The sequence below is a fragment of the Branchiostoma lanceolatum genome, chromosome 5 (assembly GCF_035083965.1).
Source record: "Branchiostoma lanceolatum isolate klBraLanc5 chromosome 5, klBraLanc5.hap2, whole genome shotgun sequence".
NCBI classification, from domain to species: Eukaryota; Metazoa; Chordata; class Leptocardii; order Amphioxiformes; family Branchiostomatidae; genus Branchiostoma; species Branchiostoma lanceolatum.
Genome location: NC_089726.1, coordinates 2,751,398 through 2,772,678, shown reverse-complemented (window position 1 = coordinate 2,772,678; position 21,281 = coordinate 2,751,398). Strand labels below are relative to the sequence as shown.

General features: G+C 41.6%; 1 protein-coding gene across 1 annotated transcript in view; it reads right to left on the bottom strand.

Moving 5' to 3' along the window:
* LOC136434410 (gamma-aminobutyric acid receptor subunit beta-3-like) overlaps nucleotides 1-21,281 on the bottom strand; it is a 77,693-nt gene that overhangs the window by 17,828 nt on the left and 38,584 nt on the right. Inside the window, exons 4-5 of the mRNA XM_066427199.1 lie at nucleotides 14,171-14,391; nucleotides 5,874-5,956 (exon numbers count right to left, since the gene is read on the bottom strand). Of these exons, the coding sequence (XP_066283296.1) occupies nucleotides 5,874-5,956; nucleotides 14,171-14,391 (304 nt within the window). The remainder of the gene's footprint in view (nucleotides 1-5,873; nucleotides 5,957-14,170; nucleotides 14,392-21,281) is intronic.

The window sequence follows — 21,281 nt, the reverse complement described above, 5'->3', positions numbered from 1 at the left end:
CTACTTGGTACAAATCGTCTGAAATTTAGCGAAACGACTTCTGCAATGTAGCGAAAAAACTTGTACAATATAGCGAAACAACTTCTGCAATATAGAATAGACAGTTGTCGATGTTTTTACTTTGATGAGAAGTTGCTCACTGGTAAGCTAGATAATATAGGCGTATATGAATAATTAATGTATATCTCCAATAATTCAAACCTAGCTTGTGAGTTAGGTGGGATATGGGCCATACATCACGCCCTGTGCCTAAGTACTGGTTCTTTCCACAATCAATAGATAACTTATAGCTTGGCGAGTGTAATTAGTAAGATGAAAGCGTAATGGTTTTCGCCACAAGCTTTGTAAAATCGAATTCTCCGTTCAGAAGTACCCTGCGGTAAACATGCATTTAGTCTACCAGAAAAGTTTTAAGACGTTAGTTCCTTGGATGATTTATGATTGCAGTGTTATCTACTCTGACCCTTGTTTGAGGACCAAATGCAGCTTCCTACGATGTATTGTTCTGTTATTGTTGTCTTGTTTGGTTTGGTTCGTTATCTTAACATTTTTGTCATGGTATTTGAGATAGTCTGACGCCATCGGCTAAAATTGCCAGGTAAGACATCATTAGCTGGTTCGCGTATAGATACGAAGACAAAAAAAAAGAAATGTTCATACCGTTTGTGGAGGTAGTACGTTGGACAATATAACACCATACCATGGAGCCTAAATAAAATCTGTACTTGTTTTCTCTCACTTTTTTGTATGCTTGAGAGAGGGGTACGAAAAAGACGAACAGTTCTGTAAAGATTTATGCAAACATAACGTAACTCTTTACGCAGTTGTAGTGCATCTAGTTACGTCAAAGACCGACAGTGGATGGCAAGATATCCCATAAAAACTCGAATATCAAATTAAGTAACAACTTCAACAGAAACGTATGAGTGCGAGCGACCAATGATCATGTCACATCCAAGAATTAATCACGTCTAGCAGTTCTTGTTATGTCGAGATCAAACGCGATATACCCAAGAGCCGATTCATCTTCTATTACTTATTTCGGAGATCAATGGACAACGTACCGGTTACATGACATGTTCTCAATCAAGGCCGGTCATTCGTATAGCTATCCATTCCGTTGAGAAGAGACGTCTATGCTTCATGCATGACCAGCCAAGCGTGCCGGCCTTTTCCCACGAAGTTATCGAAACAGATTTGCAGGCTTACGGGACTTACATTGATAGAAAGCTATTTCAAAGTGAGTTGTCGTTTGAATGGCAGGACCGTTCCCAGTTCTGTCGTGCCGAGTAAGATATACAACATCTTATCTGCACTTTGCTAAAGCCTTCGGCTCTAGCTTCACTTCGATTGCAATGTCGATACCACCAGCCCATTCGATCACAGTCTTTCAATTTGTGATCCATCGCTAGATCTGATGTTTTTGTTATTTATGACTGCAAAAAGTCTTCTATTGTTGCCTCTGTTTGCTCACCTGAAAATCCAAGCAGACACCCGGAATGAACATTTACTATCATTCTAAGGTAAATGAAATGGGGAAACAAATATTGCATTAGTTTATAAAATAGACAGTTTTGACTTTGATGAGAAGTTGCTCAAAGAATTACACCATGAATCTCCATTGACCCAATTCTATGTATGGAAATCTGGCCGCCAACAAGGTATGACAGAAACCCAGTCCTTCTTGAGCCACCTTTATAAAGAGCGCAAGCAGAATTCCATATCATGATTCCCAACAAAATAACAACCATTTGCAGCAAAAGATGACACAGAAAACGAAAGCCTCATGCCAACACCATCTCCAGAAACGAAACACACATTTCCCCAGTATTCGTCTTTTTAAAAAAAACTAAACTAGGTATCTCCCACGACAGAATCTCAATTTTATTTTCGTTGCCATGTAGGCGTCATTTTTACTTTCAATTTTGCACTTGCTTAGATTGTTTTGCGATAACATACAACCCGCCGTCTTATAGCAAATTTATGTTATGTTTTCTGGGAACAGGCGGACCTTATTATCTCGAGCCATTCCAACTCCCGTGCCTGAGTCCTGTTCCTACTCTTTTTGTATTTCTATCCTATTACCTGGAAGAACATGTAATCCCGGACAAATGTCTGATTTCTTTTAACAGCCTCCCTTGGGCAATTTAGACCTGAACAATTTAGAGCCCGGGTACTGCTTGAGGACATGCCATCAGTTACGCAAGAGGCAGGTCTCTGAACGTTCACTGGCAATGCGTTCCTGCTTTAGTGACTTACAGGATTTATGTTGTGAAGAAAATCCTAGCTTGAGGCAAGAGCTGCTAATGATGCCCATGCAGTGAGGTTCGTTTGGGATCTACGGACCTTACTTGCTTACTCATGTTGTCATCGTTGCCAAATCAATACAACCAGTGAATACCTTAGGTTTGACCCTTCTAGATGGGCCTGTGTGTGGATACAATGCCTGCAAATACTTGCTATAGTACTCAGGAAAGTTAGTCGCAAATGATCATTTTTCTTTCTATATCTTTTGCGTAAAAGACTGAACTTTAACCATTTCACATGGAACCCGTTTCGCCCACTCCTAAATCCACCATATTCATAAGAATTGTAGTCCATGCTTCCTACATTTTCCAAGGAAATCCAAAATGATTGGAACTTTGGGAGTTCTTTTTACCTTTCCTCCACACATTGAGTGAATGAACACGCTGTCTTTCTTCCTCTTAGTTCCCTTCTATCGCAATCGCCATACTTAATCCTTATTTGTAATGTCTGTCTCCACGCTTCGTCACAGACAAAGCCCCATGTCTGTCCGGATCTATGTCCATTTCTTTTTGCTTTGGAAAACGTCCGCGACCGCTGCAGAGCTTATTCGGGCTGGGTGATACATAGTGAGCAAGGTTTGCTGAGACGGCGGAAATCCTTGCATTAGCGAAAGATATGTCGACTAAGCCCCTTGACCAGTCACAAGTGCCCACTTGTAGGGCCGGTATCAGTTTTGCGTCTATCTGCCTTGAAAGAGAGCGAAATGCTTTATCAAATCATTCTTTTTACTTTTGCGACTCAGGTTTATTTTCTAGTTTCTTCTTTTCTCTCATTTACTCGAGCTTCGCTCTTGAAGTTGGACTTCTAACGATAGACTCATTCATTTTTTCTTTAGTCCAACGTTTAGTAGCCTGGGTGCCATCCTATTTCTTAGGGTATTTTGTAGGGTAGCGAGTGCAGGAGCCCCCGGTAGAAATAGGATGACACCCAGGCTAACGTTTAGGCCAACTCTGATGCATGTACGATCAATGACATACACATTTTAATGGCATACACATTCACACAATAGTGTACAAAAACGCCGATGTTGAATAATACAAGAGAGTGTTTTTTTTATGCTTTGCTAAAACAGAAATTGTTAAATTTATCATGTTTTTTTTCTATCGCGGTCTTTTGAAAAAGAAGTTTGCAAAAGGTCTAAATGCCCCTTATTTCCAAATTATCCCTTTGGTATTTTGCAAATTGATATAAAGTTTGTGTGTGACGGAGCCGGCTAGTGGGTTATCATATAGAACCGTTATATTCAATATAACGTTAAAGATAAGTTAACCGTTTATATTTATAGACAACCACTATAATAGCTGATCTAGATATATGACGCGTAATAAAATTTTTATTCTGTTCAATGGACAGTCTATGTAGTCTACGTTTTTATGTGTGTCATGGATTTATGCCCGTCATTTTTTAAGGACTGTGGCCATCTTTTACAATGACTAGTAGATGTAGTCTACTACTACACTCTATTCTATAGTCATTTTTATCGTCTTGGGAAGATTGCATTCTGCAGCTAGTACCAAATTGCATCTTATAAAACAGGCTAGTAACAACATTCTTCGAAGTTCATGCTGTTATTTTCTTGAACATTACTGGGGAAAAGTATATTTTTATAAATGATTACATGCCTACGAATGGCATCTCTGCTCTTGTTTGGCAGTTTAATATTGAAAATTTCAGTGCCAGTCAGAAATAGCAACGACAGGTTTCTCGCAATTGGATACATAATGTAGCAGAAAGTGACGCTGGCAAAGATTGCAAACATCCTTCACCAGAACACCATGCCTGGAGCAACCATGATATATCTTTCATTTACTATTCAGGATCTTAGCGATCCGTTAACTTCTTTTAAGGCTCTTCTACGTCAAACAGTCTAACACTTTGGAATGCCGTGCATCGTTACACACAACCAAACGGTACATGGAAAACGGTGACAAGCTTATTAATAGGTAGAGTGGATGTTACCCCCCCCCCCCCCATCCCCCATGATTTACATTGTCATCTTGCAACGGAACCATTTAGACAGCGATTGATATGTCAAGAAAAGTGTTATATTGTACAAATGATAGATAAAGTCTTTTTGGAATCAAAGATCAATATGAAATAAGTATTGTTGGTGAGGCAAGGAATCAGCAGTGGCATCCAACCATCGCGACTCAGTGCACTTCCATCTACCAAACCTCAGCAGAGACTGATCCAGGTCAATTGCCTCGAGTTGGAGTAATTTTCCGGCTCATTACGTTCCCTCCACCCCGTCCCTGCCTTCCCGGAGAAGGTTCGTTCCCGGAATCTGCGCCGGCCGAACGTTTAGAAGACGGATGTTGGAGACGAACTTTGGGATGAGTTATCTGTTCCCCAATCTTTCTGCCCGCAGGTTAGGGATGACTTTAAGCATCTCTCAGCGTCACCGCTGGACGAGGCGTTTTGTCACCGTGACAAGTAGGACGTCTTACTGAGACGATTTGTCACGGTCAACTTAAGTTTACGCCATCTTCCCAAACTGTCGTCACAGATGCTGTGCGAACCGCAATAGATCCATTAACAATTGTATTAGATTTTCTAATTTGAATCAGGAAGTATTTTTCGGCATATGTTAGGTTGTTTTGCTAAATCTTTCTTCATACAATACCGTTGAATGAACTAATAGATCAGAAACATAGAGTTTTCGTTTTATGTAGGATTGGCTGCAAAAGACACTTTTCGTCGACATCCGCCACGATATAATTACCTGCAGCATGCTCGGCCATATTAATATTGCAGCAAACTTAACTTTGTCTTTCAAATGTATAGTGTTGCTGTGGACAGTATCCTTAGTTCTGGGCGTGCTGAACTCCATCGATTTGATGAGTGTGAGGGCTTGCAGCAAACTTAACTTTCTCTCTCAAACGTGTCGTTGCTATAGACAGTGTCCTAAGTTCTGGGCGTGCTGACCTCCATCGATTCTGATGAGTGTGAGGGCATTCAGGTTAATGATGATGACCGCGCGTCTTAGGCATGACTAATAGTGAAATAACCGCGCAACGTATTATGAGTAAATGTTGCCGCCTATACACGGCATCAAGCTGCAATGATAAATTACTGATAAGAACAGGGAAATGATCACACTATTCTTCAGCACACATGCCATGGGCCCTCGCGGAATAGCCTGATATGAATTGTCTATGCATCATGGGGCAACGATTTTACATGTAAAGGATGCATGTTCATTAGTCATACAATATATTTTCACTATATCTAATCTATTTCTTGATTGCTGTCCTATACATCTTGTTGCTAATTCATCATGTGATACTTAGATCGAAATTGCACACGTTAAACCAACCCTGGAAAGACTTTGAACAACAAAGGGAACACACTTACAGCTCTCTAACTCCATGGCAGACAAATGTAACACACGTACAGCTCTCTAACTCCATGGTATACAAACTTGAAGGTAACAAACTTACAGCTCTCTAACTCCATGGTAAACAAAGGTAACACACTTACAGCTCTCTAACTCCATGGTATACAAACTTGAAGGTAACAAACTTACAGCTCTCTAACTCCATGGTAAACAAAGGTAACACACTTACAGCTCTCTAACTCCATGGTACAGTTCTGCTCGTCCAGTGGGTACTTCCGTAGGTCCATGGGGCAGGCGATCTTTGCCGTGATTCTGGGGTAAACGAAGCCATAGATTAGACCAAGAACCAGTGAAGAGATTAAAGATATAAATGATTGAGAAAATAACTCAAAGAATATCGAGAGAGTTGACTCACTAATAATCTGTGTAAGGACTTTGCATGCGTCCTGTATGTTTAATTTTCTGTTGAAAACATATATAATAGTTTTACGCTCATGGTCTTATACAAATATGAAATTAATCGTAAAGATATTCCAGTCATATCTGACGATGTGGATATAATTTGCTGTATTTTCTAAAAATAAACCGAATCATCTCTGACGCAGGCAATTGATATGAACTTAGTTTCCTGTGTATTATCATGTAATCTATGTTCCAGATGCGTATACTGTATCACTCTTATTGAAAACCGCAGTGTCTAGTCTTAAGTTGTAGAACGCATTAGCATTGTTAATAGACAAAGGCATATATGTCTTGATTAAAGTTAGTTAAAATCCTCCCACACCATAATTGATGTATAGGGCGGTGCCCATCTCCGTTTCATAGCCCTGGGGCCACACTGTGGTGCAATCACTGCAGCAGGGAGCTAGTCCACTGGCAGTGGAGTGTGTTTAACTTCCATACTGTTTCATAAGTATGTACCATTTTTATAAAGTCTTTGGTATGACTCAATGCGCCTCTTGTCCAGAGGTGTCCTACCTGGGGCTTAAAACCCCAGTCCTTCTGGTCCAAGTAATTTGAACCAAATGTGGCAGAGTAGCAGAGGAGCAGACCACTACACCACAGGGACACCCCATATGTCTTGATATTTTGTACTTATTACGAACTTGCCATACATTGTACCTGTAACATTTGTTGTGCAATAAAGTTTGAATTGAATATTATTAAGTACTTTAACGACTCTCTGATAGCAAGCATAGTTTGTATGCAGGTGACGGTATTCAAAAATCAGATATAGGAGAAGAGTAATCCAAAGGCTTGTTACGATATATTGTCGACAGCATGATACAAAGCCTGTTGGCCGTTTAATGCTTCTTTGACTTGCACATTTACATTCAGGTATTGTTTCGTGAAAGTTGATAATAGGCAAATTTAGAAAACATACCCCTGTTAAGGTGAGACATGTACCATAACGGTTATCAAGTTTTTTTGCAATGAGTTTTAGGTACGCATTCCATTAGTTATTCTAAACGAAATCGTAGGGTTATCCTGAAGCAACTGTATGGCCTGATTAGGAAGATTTGATCAGGTACCGCTGGTAGCGTTGCATAAACTCCTTTGATTTGATTTATTTATTTGACTGTAAAGAAGTACAGCCAGGGCTACCCAACTAGCCGAAGGCTGTTACAAAGGGTTTAGCCCTGGAAAATATTCAATACAAACTCTCACAAAGCACGTTAAAACACACATGAAAGCATACACAGCGCAATACTAAAATACATAGAACAAACAAAATTAACAAAAGCCAGCACAAAACTGAAGCGACTATGAAAAAATGCACGAGACTAACTTAAAGGTATACATAGAATCCTTAACAGACGAATATTCATACGCGGCTATCAATTCAATGAACATTCAACACTTTCTATTCAGATAATGTAGACATTCATAAGTTATGTGTCTGGAATATTTGCATGTTCAGACATTCGTCACCATTCACCAAGCTTTAATGCCTCAGAACCAACTTACCGCACCAGATTTTGTTACTCCGAGCTATAATTGTCGCCCATACACATAACTCCTATCCTGTATCTCATTTCAAAAAGCGTATCACTGAAAACCGTGAGCCGTAACTCACCTACATCAAAGAAAGAGAGGCAACGTCTATTAATTTTATACATGATAGTATCTTTTCTTTGGACAGGTTTAAGTATCTATACCCTGTATGTGCTTATATACTGACTCGCCATCCAAATCCTACTGCCTCACTGTAAAGCTGGCATTCGCGGTAATGATTTAGTTTGAGAAAAGTACATTCCAAGCATGATAACACCCATTCATTCAGTGGACTTCAGAAGAAGGAACTGCTAAATACGACGTATCATTTTCTCAGTGTCATAGATATGTGTTCCAGCTGTGGTTGTAGACATATTGCTTTGTACAACTTTACAGTAAATAATCTCCATCGTAGACACGGTTGTCTACTGGTAACGGGTAAAGAAGATCAAGGTCTGCACAAAGCAAACTTGAAAAAGGAAGCTGGACGCAATTTTTTTAACGTAGACGTTGAGGTGATACCCTATATACATCATGGAGTCTGCTTTGGGCAGTCATTACGACACTACCAGCACATTCGTGTGCCTTGAATAAGGGATCCGGAGGAACGGACAGTGATCCAACATCAAACTTGCACCACTGCTTTTCAAGCTTGGCACAACTTAGCTAGGACTTTTAAAGGCAATCAACAGCAACATTACCGCACAAGGTGATATAAGCTACGTATGGACTGACGTTTGACCGTCATAGACAGTTGCTTGGCACTGATTTAAAGACAAAGCGGTGAGAACAGCCGCTGGCTGAGCTAAACAGACCGCCACAGTCACGCGTCCTCAAATCCAGGCTAAGCCGGTGGATTTCACGTGTAATAAGGTACTTCCCCACTCCATCTTAGTCAGCCGCATTTTAATCAGGCTGTCATGACACATCGGTGCATCAACCAACAGGTTGCATTAGTGTCTCCTCATCAGAACAATGAGCAGGAACTGGCTTCTTCATCACGCCGTTCCTCAGGATCGGCCCAGAAACGTGTGTGGTAATCGATGTCCCGAACCACGCTAATGTGTCCCGGCGGCGGCGTGAGAGATGGGTCGGTAATTAAGCGCGCTAGTCCGGCGTGAATGATGCATCGCCCCGTTAACGGGTACAGTTCCTCCGCGGGCCGGCGGGCGGGGAAGATGGAGCACGGCATCACGCCGATGGCGGACATACCTGGTCTGAAAAGTGCTGACTACAGGCGTTCTTACCTCCGCCCCTGACATCCCGGCCAAGGGGTCAGCCATCTAGGCGATGAATAATGAGCCAATGCTGAGAATATAACGAGGGCGATAACGCTTAGGGTACGTGTGTGGCTAACTCCAGGCTGGTCATTCATCGTACAATCAAACTCTTAAGTTATATCACCAAACAAAATACCAAGTTTTTTACTCTGTCTGATTATGACTTTTGTTAATTAGAAAAATGAAAGACGTGAGGCTATGAGGGACAGGTGTTAAGCTGGCAGTAAAACTTAAGTGCTTCTGGAAAAAGAGATTACGTGAGATTACTTCCTGTAGAGACAAACGATCGAAGGGCCCGAAGGTTGGCTATGGCAGAGGGAGTGGTGAAATTGGGGTTACTAAGGCACATGCTCGTGTCACCTTTTTGTCATCTTAGTGGAACAAGTTCAATTTGGTTCTGATGAACAGCTGCTCATCTTGAAAATGGCAAAATCTGAGACCAGGCTATTCATCAATGAATTCTCTTGTAGCTATCGTGGATCAATGAAATAGCAGAGTCGGCATCAAAACTGGATGATGAAAATCTAGACCTACATTTTGTACCGAGCCCTACTTCCTCCTCCTTGAACCACTGGCTAGTCACTGGGTTAAGTCACTCAAAAGTTGCTTGAATAAGAAATACATCTGTTGTGAGATACCGAAAGCTATATTCAAACAACTTAATATTTATCACAACACAGCGTATGAAAACAGAATAATTCACATAACGGCTGTGACCTGTAGGCGACCTGAAAGTCATACGTTGAGAAACAGAGCGTGAACTAATCAAAACTCTAGTTTTGCCTGAAGGTAGGTCGAATTGGAGCGTGTTCACTTTCGCCCTAACGCTGGATTACACACTCAAATCATGCAGTTACTGAACGGCTGAGTCGTCGTAAGATCTAGTTTCCAGCAACGAGGCTTCGTTGTGATGAGCACTGATGAGAAACCGCTAGAATCAAACCAACTCATCATCCTGACCTACTGTGTCGAGTCCTTCTTCGTGAAAATTAAATGCTGCTGAAAGAAAATAAAGTGATCTCGAACCAGTTCAGCTCAAATGAACTCAATGAACAGATGAGCTAACCTTGCACTGGTAGTGACAGAGAAGACAGACGCTATGTACAAAATTTACAGGTTCATTGTACCGGGGAAATTCCCCTAGCTCTTTTCTGAGCTTTTGACAAAGGTTGCAATATGCAATATGCAGGCTATGAAGTTTCTGCTGTGGTGTTGTAGTATGTATATTTTAAATGCCATGTAGGTAGTACGCAGTGACAATATCATGTATCTCACCAATTCTTTGTAATATAGCAAGTGCAAGAAGTTAGTGCGAGATGCTCTCAAGTCAGTTAGAAGATCTCCTTTATTACCCTTAGCTGGATATTTCTGCTGATACTACAACTCCCTTTGGAAAGTCCTATCTGACGCACCTGTGCAACACCTGTCGTCAATCTGTCTGAAGTGATTATTTCAAGTAGAAGAGATAAAATCTCTATGGAGAGTTTGGGAGCTATGGAGAGCTAACGTACGGCACTACATTCATCATGTTGTTGGGGACAGCAGATTGGAAGCCTTCCAAGCACTTAGCAAACTTTGTCGATTTGTTAACTGGGACAAATAAGTCGATTTGTGAGACAAACAAATTCGATTTTTCTAACTGGGACGTCATTGCACTTTACTAGTCACTAGGTAAAGATTAGGGCCCTATCGTGTGTTAGCGTGCCCATTGCAGCAATGTGAACAGTTATCCGTCACCGCGCTCCTGGTATTGCACAGACATCGTTGGGCGTCCACAGGCTCTCGTCTACCAAAATATTCGCCAAATTCTCATTCAGAAGCTTGTCGAACGAAAACCCCTTCGGAGTAAATACAACGAAATTCAACACACTACCTCTGTCACTGTTGCAATAAAGTATTGGCTTCATTGTATCTATCTATTTTGAATATATATTGGCATGTTTGTCTCAAAAACCTGGATTCCCCCAAGGTGCTACTTTCTCATAAGAAAGCAGTGTCTGGCAATGTGACATTTTGGGATGTTAAAGGAACAGGTTATATTACAAGAATGACAATATTAATGCTGCTACGTGTATATTGCAATAAAGCGATATTTGTATCACTGGGAGATCTTAATTCTACGAACAATCCGATACCGTTTGATTGCTACGGAATCTTATTGCTCTGAATGGAATAGCAAGTGCTCAAATCACTTTAATATATATACAGCGGCAGGAGAATATAGCGGTTGAGGGAAAACGGAGTAGGTCACAGCACTTAATTCAAATTGGGAACAAACATTACTGTCTCAAATATAAGTGATAAAGTATTTTCGATGAGGAAATTTTAGCTGTGGCCTAGTGACCGTTAAATCAGCTAAAATTAAGTTACAGTGAACAAATCAAGAATGACAGTATGCGCAGAGAAAACTGCTTGTATGACAAAACAAAGTAAGATTACGTGCAGTTTGCTGTCACACCAATATCACCACAATTGATACACCCAGGAATAAATCACACGGCAAACAGCCCACGCTCTGTCACTTCTGTATCTGTATCTGTATCTATATAGCCGGTATAACCGCCATCAGGCGTAACACACCAGCTTCGCAGGCACGCGGCGCGGCAGCAGCTGGTCATATTACACCGAACGGTCTGTTACACCTAGTCTTTGCATATCTGACTGCAACCGTTCTTTAAAGCTACTTAGTGATGAAGCTCCTACAGTACTTGATGACAACGAGTTCCATCCTACTATGGTTCTCGGGAAATACGAATTTTTGAACACGTCAATCCTTGGCTGATAACTCTGGTACTTAAAAGCATGACTATTTCTGGTCCTCTTCTGAGCTGGCATTAGATACTTATCAGTCGGTACGTCCACAAGTTTATTAGTCATCTTGTACATCATGCAAAGTCTGGACATTGTTCTCCTGTCCTCAAGTGACATCCATTGCAGGTCTGCTTTCATTTTTGTTACACTGGCGCCCCTTTCATAGTTGTTCGTGCAGAATCTGGCAGCTTGGTTCTGCACCCTCTCGAGTTTATCTATATCCTTCTTTGTGTATGGATCCCAAACTTGAGCATGAGTTCGAAAGAAGTCATGTGTGGAGGAATATGTACTACATCAGGATGAATGCAGAGACTTCCAAGTGTTTGAAATTCATCTGAACTTTAGCTTTAAAAGTACGGTCCCCAATGACAACCTCCTACATGCCTGCGCCTGCTTCTTTTGCTGATCACAGAGCCTTTAAAGGGCCCTGGGAGAAAATTGCGGGAACCCCTGGCTGTCACGGTGGGCTGAAGGGGATTTTCCCATTCGACTCGGGTCCTCTACATCGGCACCTGCAGTCTCCTGTGTGCAGGGTGCCATGTCTGTGAGATGTACGTTTATGACAACACTATTCGTGTCTTGTCCAGGACAATATCGTCCATTTAACAGCCCGTGACTCTATATTTGAAATAGCACTGGGGTTATGAGTTGTATAGCGAGACATACATTAGCATTTTAGGTCTTCCAAATTTCCACAGCATCCCCGAGTATTCATGCCTTGCGCAGCTCACCAAGACGACAACATCCCTCTAGCAACCCATTCCTTTTTTAGATTGATCTGAAAGTTTTATAGCTTGACATATATTAGCATTAGATTTCCAACATCAGCACATCATGATCATCCACAAGTAGTCATGCCTTTCTCCGCTAGCCAGGACGACTGCGTCCTTCTGATAGCACATAACTTTGCATTTGAAATGACACTGGGGTTATGAGGTTTATAACTAAACATAAATAGCAGCAGATCGTCCACATCCCAAGTATTCATGCCTTGTTCAACTCATCAAGACAGACACTGACGTCCCTCCAACAACCCATGACTTTACGTTTGAAATTGCTCTGGGATTTTATCCCAAGACATATATTTGAGCATTGGATCGTCAAGATCTGCATACTATTCCCAAGTAGTCATGCCTTTTCCTGCTCACCAGGACGACCGCGTTCCTCAAATAACCTGTCCCAGAAGAAGAATAACCCGTAACTTTACATTTGAAATGACCATGGGGTTATGAGGTTTATATTCAGACATACATTAGTATAAGATCATCCACATCCCAAGGTATTCAAGCCTTTTCCTGCTCACCAGGACGACCGCGTTCCTCAAATAACCCGTTCCAGAAGAAGAATAACCCATAACTTTACATTTGAAATGACCATGGGGTTATGAGGTTTATATTCAGACATACATTAGTATAAGATCATCCACATCCCAAGGTATTCAACCCTTTTCCTGCTCACCAGGACGACCGCGTTCCTCAAATAACCCGTTCCAGAAGAAGAATAACCCGTAACTTTACATTTGTAATGACCCTGGGGTTAGGAGGTTTATATTCAGACATACATTAGTATTAGATCATCTAAATTCCTTATATTAATGCCTTGTTCAGCTCACCAGGACGACAACGTCCCTCTTACAACCCATGACTTTACATTTGAAATTGCTCTGGGACTTTATCTCGAGACAAATTTTAGCATTGGATATTCAAAATCCGTACATCATTCCCAAATAGTTATACCTTGTCATTCTCACCCGGACAACTACGTCCCATCAATACCAATAAATTTACATTTGAAATGGCTTTGGAGCTTATGAGGTTTACAGCTAAAATATATTGGCCTTCCCCTAAATTGTCCAATTCTCATCTTGAGGGTCAGGGACTGCGGTTGCCTTTAGCACCAGCTTCTTCCACCTTTCTCTGTCGTTCCGCTAGGGGTTATAAAGTTTACAGCTGGGCATAAATCAGCATTAGTTCATCCGGAACTCTACAGCACGTCGGCAGAACGTCAGCGTTTAAGGTCGTATTATATGTCGTATATAGATTCATTTAGTTGTGTTCAAAGACATATCTTATGCAAGGCCGTTACTCCGATGCAACGTTGACCAAAGAGGACAAAAGAGAATCGACAGTTATAATAGGTTTAAAAAGCATAAATTATATGCATTGCCAGAAGGGAGCATGCAGAGGAGAGCCGAACGAGGAGAAAGGCGGCTGCTCAGAATCTACCAGCCCAGACCCAGTTCATCTGCGAGCGATGCAGACGAGCATGTCTCTCCAGGATAGGACTGTTCAGCCATCAGAGGGCCTGCCCTTCCCACTAATCCTCGACGACGGGGAATGAGCCAGAGATATGCATTGCGTTCCGCCTATGTGCCGATCCCCACATTACTCCCAAGTTTACAATGGCCTGGCTAAGTGACGATAGATCCCTGTCTGCTCACCTCATGCCGTATAGAATGTTGCCGTTCGGTTCAATCCGGATCAGCCTGTTGTCCACGGTGACGCGGTGGAGAAAGGAGCTCTTGGAGTTGACGAGGAAAGTGTCGGGCACCCAGAGCTTCTCCACCAGCCGGCCGTCCAGACTCAGACTCTTGTTGGTGCCGGTGTACTGCAGCCGGTTGTCGCGCCAGTACTGCCGCAGGAACACGGTGATGGTGTAATCCTGGAGAAACAGTAGTGTAATGGTAAAGACACAACATTTTCTACATAACATGTAGCTAAATCTGTATCTGCATAGTCGGTATAAACAAGCAGGATGATTTTAAACCTACTTGGTATAGCCTCATACATGTAATGGTATCACAATAAGTGTGGCAATTTTTATCACACGATTATGAAAATAAATTTCAGTGCATACACTAGACGATCTTTGCTAAAGCCCCCCTCTCCCTGGCCTAGCGGCACGCTGGCGGCGTCGTTGCGTCCTAAACTGGATTTGAGAGGGGGGCTTTAGTTAGAAACTGGATGATGTAATTATCTTCGCCGAGTACTAGTACTCGGGAAGATTATGTTTTCGGTTGAAAAATCTGTTGGGTGGGTCTGTATGTATGTCAGGAGCATAACTCAAGAAAACTACAATGAATATTTATGATTTTTTGGTAGGTGTGTACTGGTTGTGCAAAGGAAGGTCAAGTTCGAAAATGGGACACCTGGCGTTTTTCAACAGTACTGCAGCGGACTTTGAATTTTTTTGTGTTTGTATGTATGTAGGCAAAAAAAGTGACGGAAACGTTGATGGATCTTCATGATTTTTTGCAGGTGTGTAGATGTTGTAGAAACGGAGGTCAAGTTCAAAAACGGTTCCCCTGGCATTTTCCGTCGGTACTGCAGCGGGCTTTGTGTGTATGTGTATTTGTATGTCGCCAGCATAACTCGAGAAGCTGTCGATGGTTCTGCATGATACTTAGTGGGTGGGTAAGGTTTACAGAAAGGAAGGTCAAGTTCGATAATGGGCCTTCTAGCAGGTATCTAAAGTATTGCAGCGGAGCTTCAAAGTTTGGGGTGAAATTTTCTGGAGGCGCCAGGTTCATGATTTTTTTATAGTGGATGGGTCTTGGGGCAGGGAACAAGTGGTGTAAGTTTGGGCCTCTTGACGACTTGTTTTGAGCTGCAGTGGGCCTTTATGTATGAAACTTTGGAGGAGGATAACTCATGCAGGGTTTGGTGTATCTTTATTGCTTTTGGTACGCAGGTACCTTAGGTGATGATTAACATAATGAAATGTATAGTATGCAAATTGGGACTTCATTTACATAATTATAGAGAGTAATGTATAATCCCATTGAAAGCTGTTACTCGACCTAAAGTCAGGGACACTTGGAGGATTGCCTGGCTTGGGATTTAGGTCACCCAGCTGTGTGCCAGTTGTGCGCCCTTCATTTGGTAATAACTCAAGAAGGGGTCAATGGATCATCATGACTTTTGGTTTGTTAATAGCTTAAGTTATAATTTGATTTAGATAGATGGTAAATATGCATATGGGAGCCAATATGCATAACTGATGAGGAAACACCATAATTCCATAGTGATCAATGGCAGGAATTCGATACTTGTAGCATCTGAAAGTTCATTAAACTTGTTACATATATCAGCACACTCTACACATATACTAGTCCTTTACCACCAAATGATTTTTAACACTATCTAGACTGGACTCATTCTCCCCCCCCCCCCCAGCATAACTTCCAAATGGTATGGTGCATGATCAAATTTGCAGTGGGTGATAAGCATGTAAATATTAATCACTCTCCATAATAAGCCTTGATTATTTGGCGAAGATAAAGTGTTGGTGGAACTCAAGTTATATGTGATTTGTTATTATACAGCCTTTGATATAGTTTAGTGTGATAATGATATACGACTCGATAATCCCGCAACATCACTATCGTGGTCATTTGTCTAGATTTCAACTTGCGTGGGCGATTAGTAGAAATCACTATCTTCGTACTGATCGTAGCACCAATACGTCGATGGATACTGCGTACTGGGTAATACTGAAGCAAATGCGTAAGATTTGTAAACGGTTAGACGTTCCAGTCTTTCGTCTGTGAAAGATAGTAGATGTTATGACTGTAATAATAATCTATTAATTATAGATTTAGAGAACGCCAGGCAGAGTAGCATTGCTGTTATTTTATTCCAAGGTCTAATCCTCACACAGTCACGTGACGTTGTTCAGATGTATGTCACTAGTACTGCACCAGCGTATCGACATGGGCCAGAAACCTAAGCGTCGATGCGTCCCCAGACGTCGTGATTTTAGCATTACCACTCATTTAAAGCTTCCCCGATGATCACCACGGAAGTCATTATCATGAGACTGGGATCTGGGTGATAACAGAAAACAACCGTGCCTGCATCTGATAAGGGCAAATGTGGCAATTGGCTGATGGGGTTATTGCTGCAGGGAAAGATAGACACCACGGCATTCATTGGTTAGAGCTGGCAACAATCCCCTTCATGAAAATGTCAGACGTTTATTGAAGATACGTTGAGATCCGGAGTTGTGCTGTAATTTAAAGATAAATGCCTATGTCTGAGATACACATGGCGAGCAGACTGTGAAATCTTCCATAGTGTATCCATAATGTAACAACGCTGCTACATCGAAACCCCCCCAAAAAAAGTTGATTCCTTTTAAGAACTGATATCGAAGCCAAACAAAAGAGCACTAACTTTTGCAAGTTGTATGCCAAGGTTGATGCGTTAACATTGGAAAAATTGTCCTAATTTCTATGGGGCGGTCTACAGAAAGAAAGTGTATCCTTGTATAATATATCTATTTCACCAGAAAGTACTTATCGTTGGCTGACATTTTGAATTTTAACAAATTCATATATCTATATTTTCATTAGAAATGTGGTTTAACATAGAACGGTATTCCTAACATTCGTTCATAAGTAGCGTTTTATGACCTTACCATCCAAGGCATACTACTGTCGACCTTATGGTTAACTTTTAAAGTTAGATATAGGTTTGCTAGAGCAGATATGTTTATTTTGATATCGGGCAGGACATATATAAGTAGCATCGAGATTTATGCACAGGCTTTATGTAGATTGACGCGCTCGGAAACTACTCAAGCAGAAACCTAAGGAACTTCTGAGTAACTAGGACACTGAATTATTCAATGGTGCCAGTAGAGCTCGGGAATTCATCATGAAAGTCTTTTATCATCGCCTGCGGAATATGGGGAGTCCATTTCGTGATCAACAGCTTAGATGACGTCAAGAACATTGCGCTGAGTTGACGGATATCGGCCAACATTTGACGGCATGACACTTGCCGTGGGTTCCAGGTAAAGTAGAATGTGGTCGGGCTAATCTGGAGCCCGTCCCTCCAACACCCTTCTAGTGCTACTGGCGAAGTACGGACCGATTAGCAGCGAGCTCGTTGTGCCGAGGGAAGCCATTCATTTTATAACAGGAAATTCCAGAAAATGTCACCAAGCGGGTGTCTCCTTTAGATAAACCGTGCTTCAGAATTCCACTGCCAGGACGTCGTTAATCTTAACGGCAGGCGAACAACAGGGCCTCTCGCCACCGCTCGCAGCCGTATCCTAAGGGGGTAGCCCGAGCCAAATATAAACAGTAAAAAAAAATCCCCTCATAACTTCTTGTGTTGTCAACATTCAAACACTGCAGGTGTAGCTCCGTTACAGTGACAATGGCAAAGCCCAGGTGCTGGGCTGGGTTTGCCTCACGCTTGTTTATTAACCACCCACCGCCGCGCACAATAACAATAGCCCTCGTTCTGCAAAGCTGTTTTACTGTGTTTCTTTATCATGGATGCCCGAATGCACTTTCGTAAGGTACACCTAATAAGTTAACTATTAGTAAGCAAACGTAAAGTTTCTGATATCTATTTTTTTTTTCTTTTTGTGGCTCAGCCTCAAAGATTTTAAAGGCGTCAAATTTGATAAGCTATGTATTGATCCTCAACCTGCGCCCCGAGTCAGTTTTATGATTACGTTAATATCAACCTGGACTAATAAAGAAATCGTTTGATTGTAACATAATACATCTTTACTTTACAGTTATGTTAGGTGCAAGTTTTTCTCACACAAACTTTCTTCCAGAAGACGAATTGCCAGAGTTTTATTTCCACGTTGATAGCCCATTAAAACAGTCGTTTAGAAGTTATCCTTTGCGGCTTCGCTGTCTGCCATAAAGTACAAAATCTACACAAATGCGTGTTTTACAACAAGCGGCTCTTCGCCCAGGCAAACTCAGCAGGTTGCTTAGAAATGGCTTCATCTCCACAATTTACACACTGCCGGGGGCGTCTGTAAATGCCCATGTGATAAACGCCATGCCTGTCGCGCCTGCAATATTGATATGTATGTATGTATGGAGCACGGTGATACCCAGCTGTTCAATGGTGTTGCCCATGGCTCACTCCACGGCGATGTGACACCTAGGTCAGCCCCGCCAGTCTCTTCCCCTCCGCCTGTCATGTTTATGAGGATTGCCTGGCCTCAGCTGTCGAGTGCAAACTAGGTCACTGTGAAATACGACCAAACCAATAGACTTTTCAATGGAGATGGAAGTTTTCATAGGTGTTCTGACTTCTCATCATGATGTTCCCCAAACTTTGGCATTATTATGTAGGGTTATGGTTCCACCAATGTCACCCCAATCAAACTCATCGCAGCACCCAATATGTTTAGTGCTACCACTCGAATTCGATACGACAATGCTGTTTAAAATACGATGAACTTGAATGCTACACAATTGTATATCACGATTATATTTGAAGGCATTATTATATTCTGGACCGAATAGCGTTGTCCAAAGCTTGTCCATTATTGAGGACATCTCGGCGCAAGTGCTGCAATTTCCGAGCAAAAGAAGTGTAATGGGGTAAACGCAGAGGCATGACTCGGTTTAGAGATCAAGTATTTGTCCTGGTTAGGACCTGATATTGATTCATCGAGGCAATCATGCCAAATTGCAACTATATTAGAAAGAATCGGGGTTGAGGTCACAGTCCGTGACATGCCATAGCTTTTGATATTTACAGATATTTATGGTTCCACGTTGTAATGTGACCTAATGTGTGCTTGTAATGTATCCGTTGCAGTTTACAAATAGAAATATTAGCTTACGATTGTTTTCAAATGATTTTATTGATTCTTAATTTTCACGTGTTTTACTGATAGATAATCGGTATGTGTTGGAACATTCTGTAGATCATATAATCAGCATCTATTTATCGGATAGCACTTACTAATGCGGTATGCAGTCACTCAAAAGCACTATGGTTATAAATGTTGAGGCCAAACACAAGATTACTACGGAATGCAACCTGTGCGTTACTGAAATTGCACTGATGTATCAGACATTACAAAGTAACAGTTCACTAACTTGATATACATTCGGATTACTAAGATGAGAGTTATAGATATCGACGCCAAACACACGAATACTAACAAATACATTTCCACATTTGCTGAGACAGCAACGATGCATCGTGGATTATTTAAAGTTTGTCCTGATCTGCGAGTGCTTGAGACCAGATTCAGCGAAACTCTCCCCGTTAAAAGGTTTTTACGTCATGTCTAGACAGTCGAGCATCGGATGTCGTATAGCTACGGGGGGCATCGTGGTGATTCGACTATACGGGCCGTAGGGGCAAGGCGTAATGCGCACGATTCCTGAGGCATACCGTGCTGCAGTCCTACTGGTAATGCTAGGGTCACATTTCTAAGCCGGGGCCCGACCGGGCTGTTTGAGAAAACAAAGAATAAAAGCTGCATATCAAGAATATACATAACGCATGGTAAGGAATAATTTTTTTAAAGTTGTGTGTGTTTTGTTGCCTTCTATATCATAGTTTTCGTTCCCAAAAGCCGCCCGGCCGGGCCCCGGCTTGTAAATGTGACCCTAGCCTAACATGGTAGGAAATTATGTTAGGCGTCGCTGCGGCTGATCGAAGTGACAAAACACTCAACGAATTCTATCGACAAAAAAACGAAACTTTTTAAGCTTTGCATGTTTTGTTGTCTTTTTGGTCATACTTGTGCGTTTTGAATGACATTCCCATTATAAAGTCAGGGGTAACACAAATGCGGGTTAGGGCGCAGTGACGCCGCAAGCGTGCCGCGGGTCCAGTGAGAGAGGGGCTTAAGTCATTGAGTCCCACCATTAACTCTCTTATATTGAACATTTGTGCGTTCATTTTTATAATTATCTATCATCTTTTTTTCCCTTGACACCATCCCTGCAAACGTAAACCTCTGAATAGAACAGCTAAAGCCGACATAGCATTTTCCAGTTTGAATAAAGGTTATTTATTGATCGATTGATTGATATTCTGTTACCTTTTAGCATATACGAGCATCCAGTATAACACTGATGCTCATTAACTTACTTACACTCACGGGAATGAAACATTTTAGATAGATTCACAGAGAAGCCGTTAATGTTAGCCTCAATAGCCCTGTGCTCTATCAAAAGAATCTGGTAATGACATAAATCGCTCGCTTCTTTCATACCAAGCGCGGAGCGAACCATATATTTGACACGGCAAGTATATCATGATGGAAGTCTACAAAATAGCTCAAATGTCCATCTGATCCTCATGAATTAAAGTCCAATATTTCCTTCTTAACCATATCATCTTGCGTTCCTCCATCGGTTAGAGCACTTGCTTATTTAACGCATTAAAAGTTATGCCTTTGGCCAGTTGGTTTGGAAAACTGCACTCTTTAGTATGCAAGTTTAGTTCGCTCTGCTAATTACTGGGGATGTCATTAGAGTTTCATTAACAAAGTTCCAGCTGTGTGAGCCCACAGTAGATAATATGCCAGCGTGTCCCAATATCATTTTATCCGTGAGCATCCAACAATGAAGAACCCTAGCGTGACTTCTGCCTAACCTCCGTGTCTCACCGATCCTTTAAACATCTATAAGGCCATGTTGATTTGATTATATGGATGACATCCGCGCGCGCATCAATTTTCGTCCGATTCCAAAAATAAAATAGAAAGTTTTACAACATACAGTAAAGCATACAAAGCAGTTGCAAAATGGTGAAATGTATGCCTTACGT